The sequence below is a fragment of the Podarcis gaigeae genome, assembly GCF_964106915.1.
Source record: "Podarcis gaigeae genome assembly, chromosome: 4".
Lineage (NCBI taxonomy): Eukaryota > Metazoa > Chordata > Lepidosauria > Squamata > Lacertidae > Podarcis > Podarcis gaigeae.
This window is the reverse complement of record NC_139677.1, coordinates 29,888,965-29,906,460: the sequence shown is the minus strand read 5'-3', so window position 1 is coordinate 29,906,460 and position 17,496 is coordinate 29,888,965. Positions and strand designations below refer to the sequence as shown.

General features: G+C 43.9%; 1 protein-coding gene and 1 long non-coding RNA gene across 3 annotated transcripts in view; one reads left to right on the top strand and one right to left on the bottom strand.

The window, feature by feature from the left end:
- LOC310843133 overlaps positions 1-17,496 on the bottom strand; it is a 36,650-nt gene that overhangs the window by 4,071 nt on the left and 15,083 nt on the right. Inside the window, exons 2-4 of the long non-coding RNA XR_014563516.1 lie at positions 7,478-7,588; positions 4,676-4,937; positions 1,347-1,488 (exon numbers count right to left, since the gene is read on the bottom strand). This is a non-coding gene — a long non-coding RNA (uncharacterized lncRNA). The remainder of the gene's footprint in view (positions 1-1,346; positions 1,489-4,675; positions 4,938-7,477; positions 7,589-17,496) is intronic.
- The window catches only part of SH3RF3 (SH3 domain containing ring finger 3), a 208,090-nt gene that overhangs the window by 181,726 nt on the left and 8,868 nt on the right, over positions 1-17,496 (top strand). For both annotated transcript variants that reach the window (XM_083735501.1, XM_083735500.1), the window contains one exon: positions 15,416-15,753. In XM_083735501.1, the coding sequence (XP_083591627.1) occupies positions 15,416-15,753 (338 nt within the window). The remainder of the gene's footprint in view (positions 1-15,415; positions 15,754-17,496) is intronic.

The window sequence follows — 17,496 nt, the reverse complement described above, 5'->3', positions numbered from 1 at the left end:
ATCCTCCTTGAATGTGTTTGCCTCAGTGGAGTATGTCCTTGAACTCTGATAATGCCTCTTGCTTCCTTTGATGGAGGATAGAGAGGGATGTGTGAGTGAGCATTAGTGAAATGCACGTTCGTTGCTCCAGCCACTTTTGCCTCTTGTCCTGCCCACTACTGGTATATTGCCGCAGTTTTCCTGATTCTCTTTCTGACCCTCCCAATTCCGAAACTCAGCACTATTGTTACCTGGGAAACTGGGCCTGGCCAAACTAGAGGCGGGTTGGGTTTTGTAAACCAGTAAAGGAATACCCTCAAAGACAGAAGAAAGGAGTTGCGAATGGCCTGGGGAACTATGACCCTCCTGATAATGCTGGACTCCAACTCCCATCAGCCCCAGCCTTCAGGGATGATGGGAGTTGTAGTCCAAAGCATCTGGATGGGGAAGGCCGCGCTGGGAGGGAGATGGGTGCAATTTCCATTCTAAAAACTATGCCCTTGTTGCATGCTTTTATCCATTCCCTAGGAAACGGGTGGCGCTGTGGATTAAACCACGGAGCCTAAGACTTGCTGATCAGAAGGTCGGCGGTTCAAATACCTGCAACGGGGTTAGCTCCCGTTGCTCGGTCCCTGCTCCTGCCAACCTAGCAGTTCGAAAGTGCATCAAAGTGCAAGTAGATAAATAGGTACCACTCCGGCGGGAAGGTAAACGGCGTTTCCGTGCACTGCTCTGGTTCGCCAGAAGCGGCTTAGTTGTGCTGGCCACATGACCCGGAAGCTGTACACCGGCTCCCTCGGCCAATAAAGCGAGATGAGCGCCGCAACCCCAGAGTCAGCCACGACTGGACCTAATGGCCGGGGGTCCCTTTACCTTTACCCTTTAAGCTATCCCTATATTTATTCTTTTCTGCCATTGTTTCCTCCAAATTCTCCCCAGTTTCTTCATGACCCATTGCTCCCTCTTGAAACTTCTTGTTTATTGTCAAATCTTTGATTTCAGGTAATGCTCTTCTTATCTAGCTCCTGGGGTGAAAAACCTGTGGCCCTCCAGATGTTAATGGACTAACCCTCCATCCATCCAAATTACAGTCTGAAACATCTGGCAGATGTCAAGTTGTGAAAGGCTTGCTTTAGTGGAGTTTAGTACTGTATGTCTATGGAACTACAGCCCATTACATATAAACTCAATCTGAGCCAACATGTATTATTTGTTAAAAGTCTCTGGATAGAATTTCCTCTTCCAGCTAGCTTAAATATTGCCTGATAAGATAATTACAAAATGCCCAATGATTTCTTATGAGTTGATTACTCTTATGCCACTTTCCCTTGTGGCTACTTTTTGCCATCTCGTATAAAACTACTTACATGAATGAAGTGATGTGGCCTCAGTCGCTTAATCTGATGAAGTAAATCACACTGGGTGGTTGTTCTTTCTGAAGAACCCCCTCATTTGGTTTCTGATGAGAATTTTGATTAAACTTCTCGAAAACATCCGGCACGGTGGCTCCTAAAATGAAAGATAGGTTGTTGCTTCTGGGAACAGTTCGTTAATTTATCATCAGCCGCAGTGCATCTTTATTGCTTTTTGATGCCTGGAATGCATCCCAAACTATTTGAAAACCAACTATCTGAAACTATCATTTGTTCTACGTTAGCAGTGAAATCTGCCCAAAAAGCTTAACGTAGAGTCAAATTACCATATGGCCTTAAAGATGTATTGATCCATGTGAGGCTGAGACTGCGTCTGGCTCTCAGTCACTCTTCTGATGCAAGTTTTTCTGTCTCTCGGCCTGGGTCACAACTTCTGTAGTGACCCTCCTTGTTTCTAACTAGGAGAAGCAAGTAAGGTAAAGGGACCCCTGACCATTAAGATCAGTCGTAGCCGACTCTGGGGTTGCAGTGCACATCTCGCTTTATTGGCCGAGGGAGCCGGCGTACAGCTTCCCGGTCACGTGGCCAACATGACTAAGCCGCTTCTGGTGAACCAGAGCAGCGCACGGAAACGCCGTTTACCTTCCCGCCAGAGCGGTACCTATTTATCTACTTGCACTTTGATGTGCTTTTGAACTGCTAGGTTGGCAGGAGCAGGGACTGAGCAACGGGAGCTCACCCCGTCGCGGGGATTTGATCCACCAACCTTCTGATCAGCAAGTCCTAGGCTCTGTGGTTTAACCCACAGCCCCACCCGCTAGGAGAAGTACAGGGGCTTATATTGTGTAAGCCCCTAAAAATGATCTGCACTGCATGTGACATGTTCAGTTGCTGAAGGGAAGATCTCCCTACTCCGGTGGATCATATTAAATACCAGTAATAATGCATCTTGCCCAGTGTATGGAAAACAAGGTATGGATGACGAGCATGTTTTAAAATTTGAGAATGGGTGCACTGGTTGTTGTTTTTCCCAGGATTCGGGGAGGGAGTTCAACTCTCACCACCCATACAATATTTATTCATTTGTATAGCTCTAAAACAGTTATTGGGGAGGCAGGGCATAAAGGCTTTGGATGACAAGCACAGGGTCTGGGTCAGTTCATATGGGGAGAGGCGGTGCTTAAGGTATTCCTGAGCCATGTAAAGCTTTAACTTTTAGCCTGGTAGTCATAGGTAGGGATCAGGAGAGAATTCAGTTCAGTTTGCATTTACTTAATTCCATTTGAACTTACTTAATTTGCACTTCCCAAAGAAATCTGTGAACCAGAAAGCAGCTAGCCTTTAAAATGCACACTTCTCTGAATTTTGTAATACAACTGTACTGTGAAGTAGTATACAAACGTGTATTTTTACCAGGGTGAAATGTGAACAAGAGAGTACCTATGTTGATGAAAATATTCAAAACTGCATTATTTTAGGGGGGGGAAATGCTGTATGTTAAATAAAGATGTCTATATTTGGAGAAATTCACACTAAAATTCTGATGATTATTATTTTTAAAAAAGTAACAGACTGATGTGGAAAACTGAGAAATGGAAAGAAACTTAAGCATGCAGACAAGTGAGTGGGCTGAGAGAGGATTGATGGATCTCTCCATTCCCCCTCTGACCCCCCGCTTTGTTTCTGCACTGGCTGCAGAGGAACAGAAGCCGGTCCCCTCAGTTCTGCTCCACTTCTCCGGCCTACTAGATAGAAGACAATTACAGAGAGTGGGGGCAGGACTGCTAAAATGTGAGCATCCTTCATTTCTATGCTGGCTCTGGAGGAGGAAGCTTCCCCTCTGCTGAGGCAAGCATGGAAACACAGGCTACTAGCTTATTTGCAAGCTGGTAAACAAAAAACCAACCAACTTGTGGTCTAGTCATTTTTCTGGACTTATTTACAAGGCTTCAAAAAACCATACAGAAAATAAACTGCAGCCCTAGAGAGCATAAAAATCATGGGCAGTGCCTGCTGCCATACATTTAAATTTAGCTGTCCTATTCCAGTATGAAATGGAATGTTGTCAGCTATCCGAGTATTCCTTACTGAATGCTCAAAGCTGTAACAGGGCTGTCTATAGAAAGTTATTTGATAATAAGCAGTAGTATGCTCAACCAGTTTTGCATTGTTTTCATTCGCTAGAATGAAATCAGTGGAAACATACAATCTATTTAGACACTTGTCTTGAACCTTTCTGCCGAAGCAAAATGTGAATTATTTTGAACTATTTCTTTCATCACAAAACATTTTTTTTAAAGTCCTCCAAATTGCTCACTCAATCAAGAGACTTCTATGATCATTGAGTAACCCATAGTCTGTGCATTAGAAGAACAAATCGTTCTGAAGACACAGTTGACTAAGTGTTAACATCTGTATTTCAACTATCTCTTGTCTAAGCTTGTTCAAAAAGAAGGGAAGTGCTTTTATCTCTACATAACTGCTAGGGAGGGAGGAATTTCTATTTGTGAAATATTTGGCAATGGCCAACTCTTTTATGTAACATGATTAGAGTATGTTCAAATTCCCACTCCCGTACAGCATCTTAAACAGAAAAGCACATTAATTGTGAATTGTAAGCATACTACAAGGGATGCAGGTGGCGCTGTGGGTTAAACCACAGAGCCTAGGGCTTGCTGATCAGAAGGTTGGCAGTTCAAATCCCCGCGTCGGGGTGAGCTCCCGTTGCTCGGTCCCTTATCCTGCCCACCTAGCCGTTCAAAAGCACATTAAAGTGCAAGTAGATAAATAGGTACCGCTCCAGCGGGAAGGTAAACGGCGTTTCTGTGCGCTGCTCTGGTTCACCAGAAGCAGCTTACTCATGATGGCCAAATGACCCAGAAGCTGTACACCAGCTCCCTCGGCCAATAAAGCGAGATGAGCGCCGCAAACCCAGAGTCGTCCGTGACTGGACCTAATGGTCAGGGGTCCCTTTACCTTTAAGCATACTACAAGTACCTTCAGTAGTACACTGCAGACTTCCTATTGAGCTGTCAGTCAGTAAGTATTAGTAGGGGTTAAAACAAAAATGAGTACATAGTATGCACAATCTTGAATTGTTTCAAGCTGGATAGCACATTGATTAACATTCTTCCCTTTTTTGGAACTAGTACTTGTAGGATTTCACAATCTGGATTTTAAATCCAGAAGATTTTAAAATAAGCATAACAAAACAGTATGCAGCTGCACTCACTGGCTCTTCTCATTTCTAATTTGTTCTAACTATAGAAATGCAACGCTGCCAAGTTTTGAATTGCAATGATAAAGGCTCAAGTATAACTTACGTGCTGCTAAAGTTCGATTTCCTTTCCGAACACATAGGATGTTGTCTCCAGCACACATGATCCACAGCCTCCCCCATCTCGGCTGTGAAATGATCATGTAGTCTGTCAGAAGCCTGGCAGGTGTCTGGAAAATCCTCTCTCTTTCTTGTATTTGCTCTTTGGTTCCCAAGGATACTTCCAGAGAGTTGTTGACCCATGCTTCTCATGCGTGCAAGTTCCTCATTTCCTCATTTAATCCAGATTTACTGTTTCTGGGGGAAATCTGATAAGTAAAAGAAAACCTGTTAGCAATATCAATCCATGTTTGATTGCACCCCACTATACAAAAATAAAATCTGATTATGTTCTTCTGGATCAGGCTTGGTTGAAAAGACTGCCAAGGCGTCCTGAAAGTACATCTTTTGTTAAAAAAAATGGAGATGATGTCTTGACTGGACTCCAAATCCCACCTTCCTCCAGCAGCAAGGGTAATGACCAGGTGTTATGGGACTTGTAGTCTGCAATATGTGGACTTGGCTGCCCCTGGTCAAACTTTAGGGAACAAATTGTCCTGCATGAACTTCCCTGATCTGCGTGGGAAGCTGTTCGCTGCATCCCACCTTCCCCTCCAGTTAGGGCACAGAGCCAGGCTTTCTTTTTGGTGTCACTCACACTGAGGGATGCACTTCCTCGGGGGAAAGTTCCTGGTTCCCTTCCTGATGGTTTTCTTCAGGGAATTTGCTATGGGCTGATTTTGCTTGGATTTAGCATGGGGAAACCCAGCCAGATGGGCAGGATATAAATAATAAAATTATTGTTATTATTATTATTTGTTTGATCTGTTTTTGCACTATGTTTTAGTAATGATTGTTTTAAGTCAGCTTTTAATATTGTATGCTGTTCTGGCTGCAATATATATATATATATGCGTGGCGCTCATCTCGCTTTATTGGCTGAGGGAGGCGGCATACAGCTTCCGGGTCATGTGGCCAGCATGACTAAGGTGCTTCTGGCGATCCAGAGCAGCACACGGAAACGCCGTTTACCTTCCCGCCGGAGCGGTACCTATTTATCTACTTGCACTTTGACATGCTTTCGAACTGCTAGGTTGGCAGGAGCAGGGACCGAGCAATGGGGATTCGAACCACCAACCTTCTGATCAGCAAGTCCTAGGCTCTGTGGTTTAACCCACAGTGCCACCCGCGTCTCATATATATTGGTGCATTAAGCAAGAAGTGCACGGGTTTGCGTAAGTCGCCTGCAGGACAGGGCTGAAAGTTGGACGTCTCCAACATTGGGGAGTGGGGGGGCGAAGTGCCGGTACTGCATACCGCTGATGACTGCCAGACATATTTTCTGGTCTGCACTACATTGGGTGTACTTTATGTTGCAGACAAGGCAGGGCCAAGAACTGGCGAAAGTTGAGGGCTGGTTGGGTACGCACTGAAGGTCCATTCAAACTCCTCCAAGGGTGCATTTTTATAGGGAACAAGATGAAAACCTTGCCAAAGTGGGGCAGAGAGAAGCCCACTAAATAAGAATAAGGAACCACCACATGCAGTCCCTCCAGGCCTCTATAACTGATCCTTAAGAGTCCTTTCAGGCCTACATCCACACCTTCCTTGTTTTGCACCTTATTTTTGCCAAGCTGGAATCAGTCCTTGAACTCTGATAATGCTTCAACAATCCATATAGTTTGAAACACTTGACCTTAAGGCCAATACTCCTGTTTGGGTTGTGCATAGAGCTGTCTCTTTTGTTCCATAGTCATGGAGGTATCTGATAATAAAACACTTATCTTATAGTATCTGGCTCATATTTAGCATCTTCCCCACCCTTTCCTTACTCTGCATTAGAGCATAAGGACAGAAAGCTGGCACTCAGCTAATGAATATTTCTCAGGCTGGCAATTAACCCAGCCAAACGCATTAACCCCAGCTGTCAAAGCATAGTTTGCTTCAGATTCTATAATAAAGCAGATTTCTCCCCTTTGTTGGTTTCAGCTCTTTTAGAAACGCAATATGACATTGTTCAAAAAAGGACTTCTCTTAAACATTTATGTAGTTCAGCGGTGTTTTTAAATACTGGGAATCCACATGCCACTTTGAATCAACTGCCAAGCAACTCTCAGAAAGTAAATGTTCAGAAGGTTCCCCCTAAATGATCACACTGAAATTTTCCCAGTTTCCACCCAAAGTAGTCCACTTAAAAAGTGTGAAGCAAAAATATTTGGGGGTTGTTGTTTAAGGCCAATTGGCATGTCACACAATTTCTATGTAGGAAGGACTTCTAGGTCGGAAGAAGCATGTGATCTGAATATAGATCGTTCTGTGTAACAATTACGTACACACAACTATTTCACTGCATGCACATTTGGACCACATTCTGTGTGGACAAGCTTAAATCGGTGTGAGCCAGTCTGGTACAGTGGTTATAGAGTGTTGGGTTCAAATCCCCACTTAGCCATAAAGCTTGGTTGGGCCAGTCACTGTCTCTTAGTCTAACCCTCACAGGGTCGTTGTGACGATGTATGCCACTTTAAGCTCCTTGCAGGAAGGATGGGATATCACTTCAACAACAGTAACTAGGGACTAAGCCTACTGATTTCAATGAACTTAAATTAACCTTACGTTGTGCCTTTGTACACACGAGCCAAAAGATGTGCTCTGTTGCTGCTGCTTCCTAGCACACGTATCAAAACAGATGTATATATGCAATGATCACATTAGCTTTTTCAAAGGTTGAATGCAACTTCATTTTACAACTTAGCCAAATATTCTCCAAAATGTATTCAAATGTCTAATCAAAGAACTGGATACTTACCAGTAGATACTGCATCAACATCGTCATCATCAGTGCAGAAATGTGGTCTAGATTAGTGATGAACATAGATCACAGACTTGCCTCCTGGGTTAGAGCAAGGAGTGCTGGTCCCTGAAATTTATGTACAACGTGTATTAATTATTTTATCAAACCTGGTGGCCTTGCTGTAAAACAAACATCATTTTTCTCTTTTCAATTTATTATTACATTTATAGCTCACCTTTCCTCCAGGAGACTCAAGGTGGCCTACATGGTTCCCCACTTTCCATTTTATCCTCATAACAACTCTGCAACTACCACAAAGAAGACCCTGTCCCAAGCCACCACTTAATGAGTCTCCTTCTGCAGATCATAGGACCTGTGCAGATTGAGAGAGAGGTGCTCCCATCAAGCATTTAGGCCCCAGGCCATTTGCCACACCATTCAGCACCTTGATATCAAAGTGAGAGCCCCATGGTATCATCACCATAATAATAATAATAATTTATTTCTTATACCCCACCCATCTGATTGGATTGCCTCAGCCACTCTGGGCAGCTTCCAACACAAATACAGCATCAAACATTAAAAGCTTCCCGAAACAAGAGCTGCCTTCAGATGTCTACAAAAAAATATATAGCTGTTTAACTCTTTGACATCTGCCGGGAGGGCATTCCGCAGGGCGACTGCCGAAAATGCCTTCTGTCTGGTTCCCTGTAATTTCACTTCTCACAGTGAGGGAACTGCCAGAAGGCCCTTGGAGCTGGAATTCAGTGCCTGGACTGAACAATGGGGTACACAGGGCCAAAGGCTTTAAAGGTCAACACCAACACTTGGAATTGTGCTCAGAAATATACTGGGAGCCAATGTAGATCTTTTAGGACCAATGTTCTGTGGTCCTGGCAGCCACTCCCAGTCACCAGTTTAGCAGCTCTGTTCTGGATTCATTATAGTTTCCAAGTCACATTCAAAGGTAGTCATGTTGTTGTATTCCTGTAAAGAATCAGGAACTGGGCTGGAGAAGGCCTCAGTTCCCCAAATGAATCAGAGCTCTATGAGAAAAGACAAATCTGGAGAGGCAGATCTTGCCTTGTGCTCATCCTTTCTCACCCTCCTTTGTTGCTCCTCACTGAAGAAGACAGCTAGCAGATCTGGCAAGATGCATTAATTTGAAAACTGTAAGTAGAAATTGTGGTAGAGCTCACAGTTCTCTGTTTACTCCTGATTACATTCACACAGTGCACTGAAAAGCAATGTGACAAATGGGCTTGAAAAGATGCGTATTTTCATCTGAGAGCCAGGATTGGCTGAAGCGTCCTCTCAAGTGGACAGGGCCCGCTTTTGTTGTGCAACTGTTGTGCAAATATTTCTGTTGCATACTGGTTTGAAAAATGGTGGCAGTAGTGACAAATTGTCTGGCTTTTCAGAGATCTTCGAGCAGTTAGCTTGCTTATAAATCTCTCTGGAGTAACTCAGAAAACCTTGTTTCATTTACTTTTTCAGCAAAGCCAGACACACTTCATGCTCACTATAATATAGTTGAGGGTGATAGTTAAAGGGAATTTTGGTGCTGACTACCCAAGAAGAGTGTAGCCTGAAGCTTTGTGAATTTGTGAGAGTTGGTTAGGTGAGGAGCTTGAGGGGAAGAAAATGCTTGCTATTATTGCATTAGCCAAGCAGGTTTTTTAAAAAATAAAATGAAGACCACCTACAAAAATCTAGATCTTAGGTGTTTCTTTTTTTCTTTAGAATTACACATATCAAGTTTCTGTCGCTTAAGGAGATTAAAGAATGTAAAGCTGCGTGGGTTTATCGGTTTTGTTTTTAAAAAAGAAAATCTGCCTCTGGTAAAAGCCAGGAAGTTGAGCTAATGTAAGTGTAAAATAAAAGTATTATCAAGCTGCAAGCTGCATTTCGTCATTGAATATTTCATTAGATTTCCAGAATATTCAGCACATTAGCAAAAAAATTTCCTTTCTGTGTGTGGGTGTTTAAATCCCAGCGGCTTCTTTTTCTCCATAAAGAAAATGTGAGAACTTGAGAGTACTAGTCAATATTCTAACCCAGTGTTCATTTCATACAAGTTAGCTAGAAAACCTTATTTATTGAAGCAGGGTTGAAGCCCACTTGTGATAGCCTTTTCCTGCTTGCTTAAAACACATTCTTTCTTTTCCTGTTTCCTTGACTGCCTTTTAAAGTTCCATTAGTTTCTCAAGAAATTTCAAGTTAGCCTGGCACACCTCAGAATGTCTTCAGCGTTGAATACATCACACCCAGCCTTTAAAAACGGCGGCAGTGTTTCACACAGACTTCCTAATTAATGTAAAAATTGATTACATGGTTGCGCTAACTCTTTTGAAAACACGTCCTTGTGCCTGCTTGAAAACCATGCGTGGGATGAAAGCTATCCGTAGGGGTGTGTTCTTAAAAGGCTGGAAGCCTTATCACACTAAATTGATCAGCATCATCTTTCTGTTTAAAAAATCTCTTTCAACATCTTCACAACTGCTGCAATGCCTTTTTTTTTTTACCGCAAATGTTCTAATGGCATTTAGAAAGCGGGGGTACATGGGCCACACCATTTTCTCAAGAGGGCGTCGCAAAACCATTTATGAAAGGTTGACATGCTTCCTTGTTATTCTGCTATAGCATGGGTAGGCAACCTAAGGCCCGGGGGCCAGATCCGGCCCAATTGCCTTCTAAATCCAGCCCACAGACGGTCTGGGAATCAGCGTGTTTTTACAAGAGTAGAATGTGTCCTTTTATTTAAACTGCATCTCTGGGTTATTTGTGGGGCCTGCCTGGTGTTTTTACATGAGTAGAATGTGCGCTTTTATTTAAAATGCATCTCTGGGTTATTTGTGGGGCATAGGAATTCATTCATTCATTTCCCCCCCCCCCCAAAAAAAAATATAGTCTGACCTCCCGCAAGGTCTGAGGGACAATGGACCGCCCCCCTGCTGACCCTTGTTCTGTGATCGTAATTGAAAGAGTAGGTTCTTTATCCTTGTTCCTAATATAAACTTGGGTCACTTCCAGGCAACCTGTTTAATGGGCATTCATCCTGACTTGCTTGCGGAAAGATTAGATAGCATCGAACATTTCATGAGCATTCATCCTGATTTGTCTGTGCGGTTATTTTGTTGTTGTTGTTGTTTAGTCGTTTAGTCGTGTCCGACTCTTCGTGACCCCATGGACCAGAGAACGCCAGGCACCTCTGTCCTCCACTGCCTCCCGCAGTTTGCTCAAACTCATGCTGGTAACCTCGAAAACACTATCCAACCATCTCGTCCTCTGCCGTCCCCTTCTCCTTGTGCCCTCCATCTTTCCCAACATCAGGGTCTTCTCCAGGGAGTCTTCTCTTCTCATGAGGTGGCCAAAGTACTGGAGCCTCAGCTTCACAATCTGTCCTTCCAGTGAGCACTCAGGGTTGATTTCCTTCAGTATGGAGAGGTTTGATCTTCTTGCAGTCCATGGGACTCTCAAGAGTCTCCTCCAGCACCATAATTCAAAAGCATCAATTCTTCGGCGATCAGCCTTCTTTATGGTCCAGCTCTCACTTCCATACATCACTACTGGGAAAACCATAGCTTTAACTATACGAACCTTTGTTGGCAAGGTGATGTCTCTACTTCTCAAGATGCTGTCTAGGCCTGTCATTGCCCTTCTCCCAAGAAGCAGGCGTCTTTTAATTTCGTGGCTGCTGTCACCATCTGCAGTGATCATTGAGCCCAAGAAAGTAAAATCTCTCACTACCTCCATTTCTTCCCCTTCTATTTGCCAGGAGGTGATGGGACCAGTGGCCATGATCTTCGTTTTTTTGATGTTGAGCTTCAGACCATATTTTGCGCTCTCCTCTTTCACCCTCATTAAAAGGTTCTTTAATTCCTCCTCACTTTCTGCCATCAAGGTTGTGTCATCTGCATATCTGAGGTTGTTGATATTTCTTCCGGCAATCTTAATTCCGGCTAGGGATTCATCCAGCCCAGCCTTTCGCATGATGAATTCTGCATATAAGTTAAATAAGCAGGGAGACAAAATACAGCCTTGTCGTACTCCTTTCCCAATTTTGAACCAATCAGTTGTTCCATATCCAGTTCTAACTGTAGCTTCTTGTCCCACATAGAGATTTCTCAGGAGACAGATGAGGTGATCTGGCACTCCCATTTCTTTAAGAACTTGCCATAGTTTGCCGTGGTCGACACAGTCAAAAGCTTTTGCATAGTCAATGAAGCAGAAGTAGATGTCTTTCTGGAACTCTCTAGCTTTCTCCATAATCCAGCGCATGTTTGCAATTTGGTCTCTGGTTCCTCTGCCTCTTCTAAATCCAGCTTGCACTTCTGGGAGTTCTCGGTCCACATACTGCTTGAGCCTTCCTTGTAGAATTTGAAGCATAACCTTGCTAGCGTGTGAAATGAGTGCAATTGTGCGGTAGTTGGAGCATTCTTTGGCACTGCCCTTCTTTGGGATTGGGATGTAGACTGATCTTCTCCAATCCTCTGGCCACTGCTGAGTTTTCCAAACTTGCTGGCATATTGAGTGTAGCACCTTAACAGCATCATCTTTTAAAATTTTAAATAGTTCAGCTGGAATGCCATCACTTCCACTGGCCTTGTTATTTGCAGTGCTTTCTAAGGCCCATTTGACTTCACTTTCCAGGATGTCTGGCTCAAGGTCAGCAACCACACTACCTGGGGTATACGAGACATCCATTTCTTTCTGGTATAATTCCTCTGTGTATTCTTGCCACCTCTTCTTGATGTCTTCTGCTTCTGTTAGGTCCTTTCCACTTTTGTCCTTTATTGTGGAAATCTTTGTACGAAATGTTCCTTTCATATCTCCAATTTTCTTGAACAGATCTCTGGTTCTTCCCATTCTATTGCTTTCCTCTATTTCTTTGCATTGCTCGTTTAAGAAGGTCTTCTTGTCTCTCCTTGCTATTCTTTGGAAATCTGCATTCAATTTCCTGTATCTTTCACCATCTCCCTCGCATTTTGCTTGCCTTCTCTCCCCCGCTATTTGTAAGGCCTCATTGGACAGCCACTTTGCTTTCTTGCATTTCCTTTTCATTGGGATGGTTTTCGTTGCTGCCTCCTGTATAATGTTACGAGCCTCCATCCATAGTTCTTCAGGCATTCTGTCCACCAAATCTAAATCCTTAAACCTGTTCCTCACTTCCACTGTGTATTCATAAGGGATTTGACTTAGATTGTATCTTACCGGCCCAGTGGTTTTTCCTACTTTCTTCAGTTTAAGCTTGAATTTTGCTATAAGAAGCTGATGATCTGAGCCACAGTCAGCTCCAGGTCTTGTTTTTGCTGACTGTATAGAGCTTCTCCATCTTTGGCTGCAGAGAATATAATCAATCTGATTTCGATGCTGCCCATCTGGTGATGTCCATGTGTAGAGTCGTCTCTTGTGTTGTTGGAAAAGCGTGTTTGTGATGACCAGCTTGTTCTCTTGACAGAACTCTATTAGCCTTTGCCCTGCTTCGTTTTGATCTCCAAGGCCAAACTTGCCAGTTGTTCCTTTTATCTCTTGACTCCCTACTTTAGCATTCCAATCCCCTATAATGAGAAGAACATCCTTCTTTGGTGTCACTTCTATAAGGTCTTGTAAGTCTTCATAGAATTGGTCAATTTCAGTTTCTTCAGCACAAGAGGATGCTAAATCAAGCCAATGTTATCCCATTGTTTCTAGTGCATTTCCCCCATCACCAAAAAGTCCAATATTTCGGTTCAACGGATTTGTTTCACAAGAGCTCCAAATTATCTTACACTGCACAGCCTGAATTTGCAAGGTTCTGCATTTATCCCGGCCAAAAATAGTAATCTGGAAACGCTCCGTGGCGTGTGGGAGCATATTTGTAAGGATATTTTGACCCCTGGAGAAGTTCAAAATCACCCAGTGGTAAGAGCTTGTGGATATGGTGGCCCCCTGACTGGTCAAAACATGGTACTTCAGATCCTAGCTGGGAACTGCTGGATCAGCTTGCACACCTATTGCAACTTTTCCAGAACACATCAGCAAAGCCAGGTGCTTTCTTGGCCTCAAGTAATGGTGTTTGTGCTGGGAGAGGGGATATTTTGTCAGCAGCCAGCAGCATGACATTGCATCATTGCAGATCAGGCTCTAAGGGACCCCATAATTTTGGGAGGTGGAGCTGAAGTGCCGTGCTCAGCAGCTGATGCTATGCTTGCAAAATATCCCAGGTTCAATTACTCATCTCTGAAACTCTGGAGAGCAGCTGCCGGTTAATGCAGACCAGTGTTCATCACAATGCAGTCCCCAGATGCTGTGGGACTACAACTCCCATTATCCATAGCCAGCTTAGCCAATTGTCAGGGATGATGGGCGTTGTAGTACAACATTGTTTGAAGTCCCAAGGCTGAAGAACACTGATGCAGACAACGCTAAGCTTGGTGGTCTCCTATGTTTCTTCCCATCACGTCTCTTCCTCTGTCCCCAGAATTGCCCTTACCTGCCCCAACTCTCTCTCTTTTTCCCCTTTCTTTCCCCTTTTGGGGGTTGATTTAAATGGTAATCTGAGTTAGGATGGGAGGAATGGGCACTACCTGTATGTACTAATAAGACACCTTAGTTTTCCTTCACTTAGGCCTGTAAAATTTGCTTTAAAACCTCAACCCGATTAATGAAAGGCTAAAGCTCAGCTCTGTGTTATCATTTTCCTGTCATCATCCAAGTGCATGGATTTAGACATGCACATCAAAAAATGGTATTACAAGCATTGTACAAAACAGGGACTTTCTTCATCAGTATTCTTTTTCCAAACACTGTTGTGCACCGAACCCCAAGGGAGCAATTTACCATTTACCCCCAAAAAAAACTCTGTTCTGTTACGTGGCAGCTGCTTTTGTCGGAGTATTAAGATGCTGCTATATTTCCCCCTCCTCCCCAGCGAAAGTTTCATTCATTTATCTATTTATATCATTAACCAACTCAGTGCCTAACGACTTTGCACATGAAGCAACATTCCGCTTGCAGAAATATTGATCCTACAGAAAAGCTTTAGTTGCAAAACCGCAAGTGGTTGCCGCTGGTTCTAATGATGGTAATTGAAAGAAAGCCCATTCAGAGACTGAATGGCTGCCCTGACCAAAGGTTTTGGGACAGTAGCATCACATGGGATAGGACAGAGCTGTCCTCATGACCCTGACATCTTACCTAAGGGCAGAGGTACACCTGAAGTACCTCATATGCTTGATTTGAGGATAAAACGGAGGGGAGTGGAATATGCACACCTTGAACTCTTGGAGGAAGGGCAAGAAGATGTGAAATAAACATCTATGTAAAATTCAGGCTAGCTGCAATCTGACTAGAGAGCATTATGCCTCACAAGAACATGGCTATGTACACACCATACATTAAAGAACATGACTTCCTCCAAAGAATCGTGGGAATTGCAGGTCATTCCTCAGAGAGCATCAAGTCTGGCACCTTTAACAAACCGCAGTTCCCAGAACTCTTTAACTCTTTGGTGAAAGCCACGTGCTTTAAATGTAAGCCATGTGCGCAGCCCATGTTGATTTCTTGTCCTGATAACACAAAGGTCTCCAACACTGGGATTTAATCAAATCAGCCAAAAGGAAGGAAGCAATTTATTGTCATACTGAGGTCCTCGAGAATTTATTTGCCAGCGTGTAATGACAAAACACTGCTCTGTTTCCTCCAGGAGTAGAATCAAATAACACTGCCTTTTCAAATTCCAGCTGTTTAGAGGCTGACTTTTTCCTTACTGGATGAGTCAAACATGTTTGTCACAATAGAAGTTCAATATAACTTCCACTGTGCCTCACCTTTCACAACACAAAACTTCTCTTAGTAAAGATAAGTTGCAAACAGCGCTTACTTCCCTGTGCGTACAAAATGGCTGGCATTCATCTAAAAACCTGTAATTGAAACAGCTCACTTGTAATCTTCTGTTTGATTCCTATGCAGAAAGAAAAGAAAAGTGGTCTGCTGAAGCTTCTGGCAGGAGCATCCACAAAAAAGAAATCCCGCTCTCCTCCATCGATGTCTCCAACCCATGACCCTCTGGCAGTGATGGAAGGGATGCTGCAGGGGGCTATGGGACCTGAACTGTCCTCTCTCTCTAGCCACGGGAGGGCAGGCTCATGCCCAATTGAAAGTGAAATGCAAGGAGCGATGGAGATGGAGCCTCTGCACAGAAAGACAGGCTCTTTGGATTTGAATTTTCCTATTCCTTCTCCCATAAGGCAGCTTCCGCCTTCAATGGCAGCCATCCGTCCAGAACCTAAGCCATTGTCCCGAGAAAGGTATGTCATCCAATTAAGCGTGTTTACTTGTATTTTGGGTTAGCTGCTATCGTACACAGAGTATTTTGTACAGAACCATTTTCATTTCATTGCAAGGTTCCTATTAACTGGGAAGATCAGCTAACTAGATCATGGAGTTGGCAGAGACCTCAAAGGTGACCTAGCCCAAACCACCTTCCAACACAGGACACCTGCTGCAACAGCATCCCTGAGTTGGCCACCCAACCTCTGCTAAAAAAAACCCTAATGGAATGCTCTCCCTATTGAGGTCTACCTGGCACCAACTTCATCATTGTTTTGGGGCCAGGCAAAGATATTTTTTGTTTTCCAGCACATTTGAGCAGCACCAATGACTGGATTTCTCCCCCACTTTGATTTATGTTCTCATATATAAAATAAAAATGGAATAATGTCGTCATGCTGCAGTTCACCTGGCTGCTGACAGGCGACGTTTCAAACTGCAGCATGAGAGCAAGCTGGGCTGTCAGAGCTCTTGCAGCAGCATTGGAGGCCAGAGAGGATGGAGATGGAAAGGCAGGCAGGCAGCCCCGGCCAGCAAGTTTGTGAGTGGGCATACCAGACAACTGAGCATCCTAAGCAAGCAAGTTGGCAGCCCAGGCAAACTCTAGAGGTTTTGGAACATCTAAGGAGAGAGGGGAAGGTTGGTTTTGGTGAGATCAGGAGAAGGGGTGACTTTGGTGAGGGATGGGTTGGGTGCAGGCAGAGTCAGCAAGGGAAGAGAGCAGGGGCATGTTTGTATATTTTTATTAGGGACATGGGCGGCGCTGTGGTCTAAACCACAGAGCCTAGGGCTTGCCGATCAGAAGGTCGATCGGCGGTTCGAATCCCCGTGACAGGGTGAGCTCCCATTGCTCGGTCCCTTCTCCTGCCAACCTAGCAGTTCGAAAGCACATCAAAGTGCAAGTAGTACCGCTCCGGCAGGAAGGTAAATGGCGTTTCCGTGCGCTGCTCTGGTTCGCCAGAAGCGGCTTAGTCATGCTGGCCACATGACCCGGAAGCTGTACGCCGGCTCCCTCGGCCAATAAAGCGAGATGAGCACCGCAACTCCAGAGTCGGCCACAACTGGACCTAATGGTCAGGGGTCCCTTTACCTTTACCTATATTTTTATTGCATCCCTGTATTTTATACTTGTACACCACATTGCGACATTCTATTATGAGAAGTAATTAATAAATTCAATAACTTCATTAACTCCCTGCCTGCTGTGATTCCAATTAGCCACTCCCCACTCCCAGGGCTGCTATTAGCATTTTTAAAAAGCATGCACATTATTAAGTGCAAAGACTCAGTTTTCAACCCTCAGAGATCATGAAAAAAACCCCACCCTATAGCAGACTTCTAAATAACCAAGCATATGTGGGAAATAAGAATTGTTTCCATTTTACAAAAAAATTGGTTCTCTCTGTGTGTCATAATTCACGTCAGAATGTCTGGGCATGAGGGCTAGCAGATTTAGTAGCAAGGCTGTTTTATTTGGCTACTGGTAGAACAAGTCAGTAGGAACATTGCCCAGACTTGAAAGCATTGAAGCCTGCTCTATGACGCCAACTGTTGTATTTCCACCAAAACCCAGAAAACTTAGCCTTACTATTAATTTACATTTTTTCTTCTAACCAGGCATGATAAAAATACTGCTACGCTCTTAGCCCCAAGAATGGAAGTTAAGCAAGGGCAGGATTGTGAAGCTGTGGAATGGAAAATGCACAGAGCCAGGCGGCCAG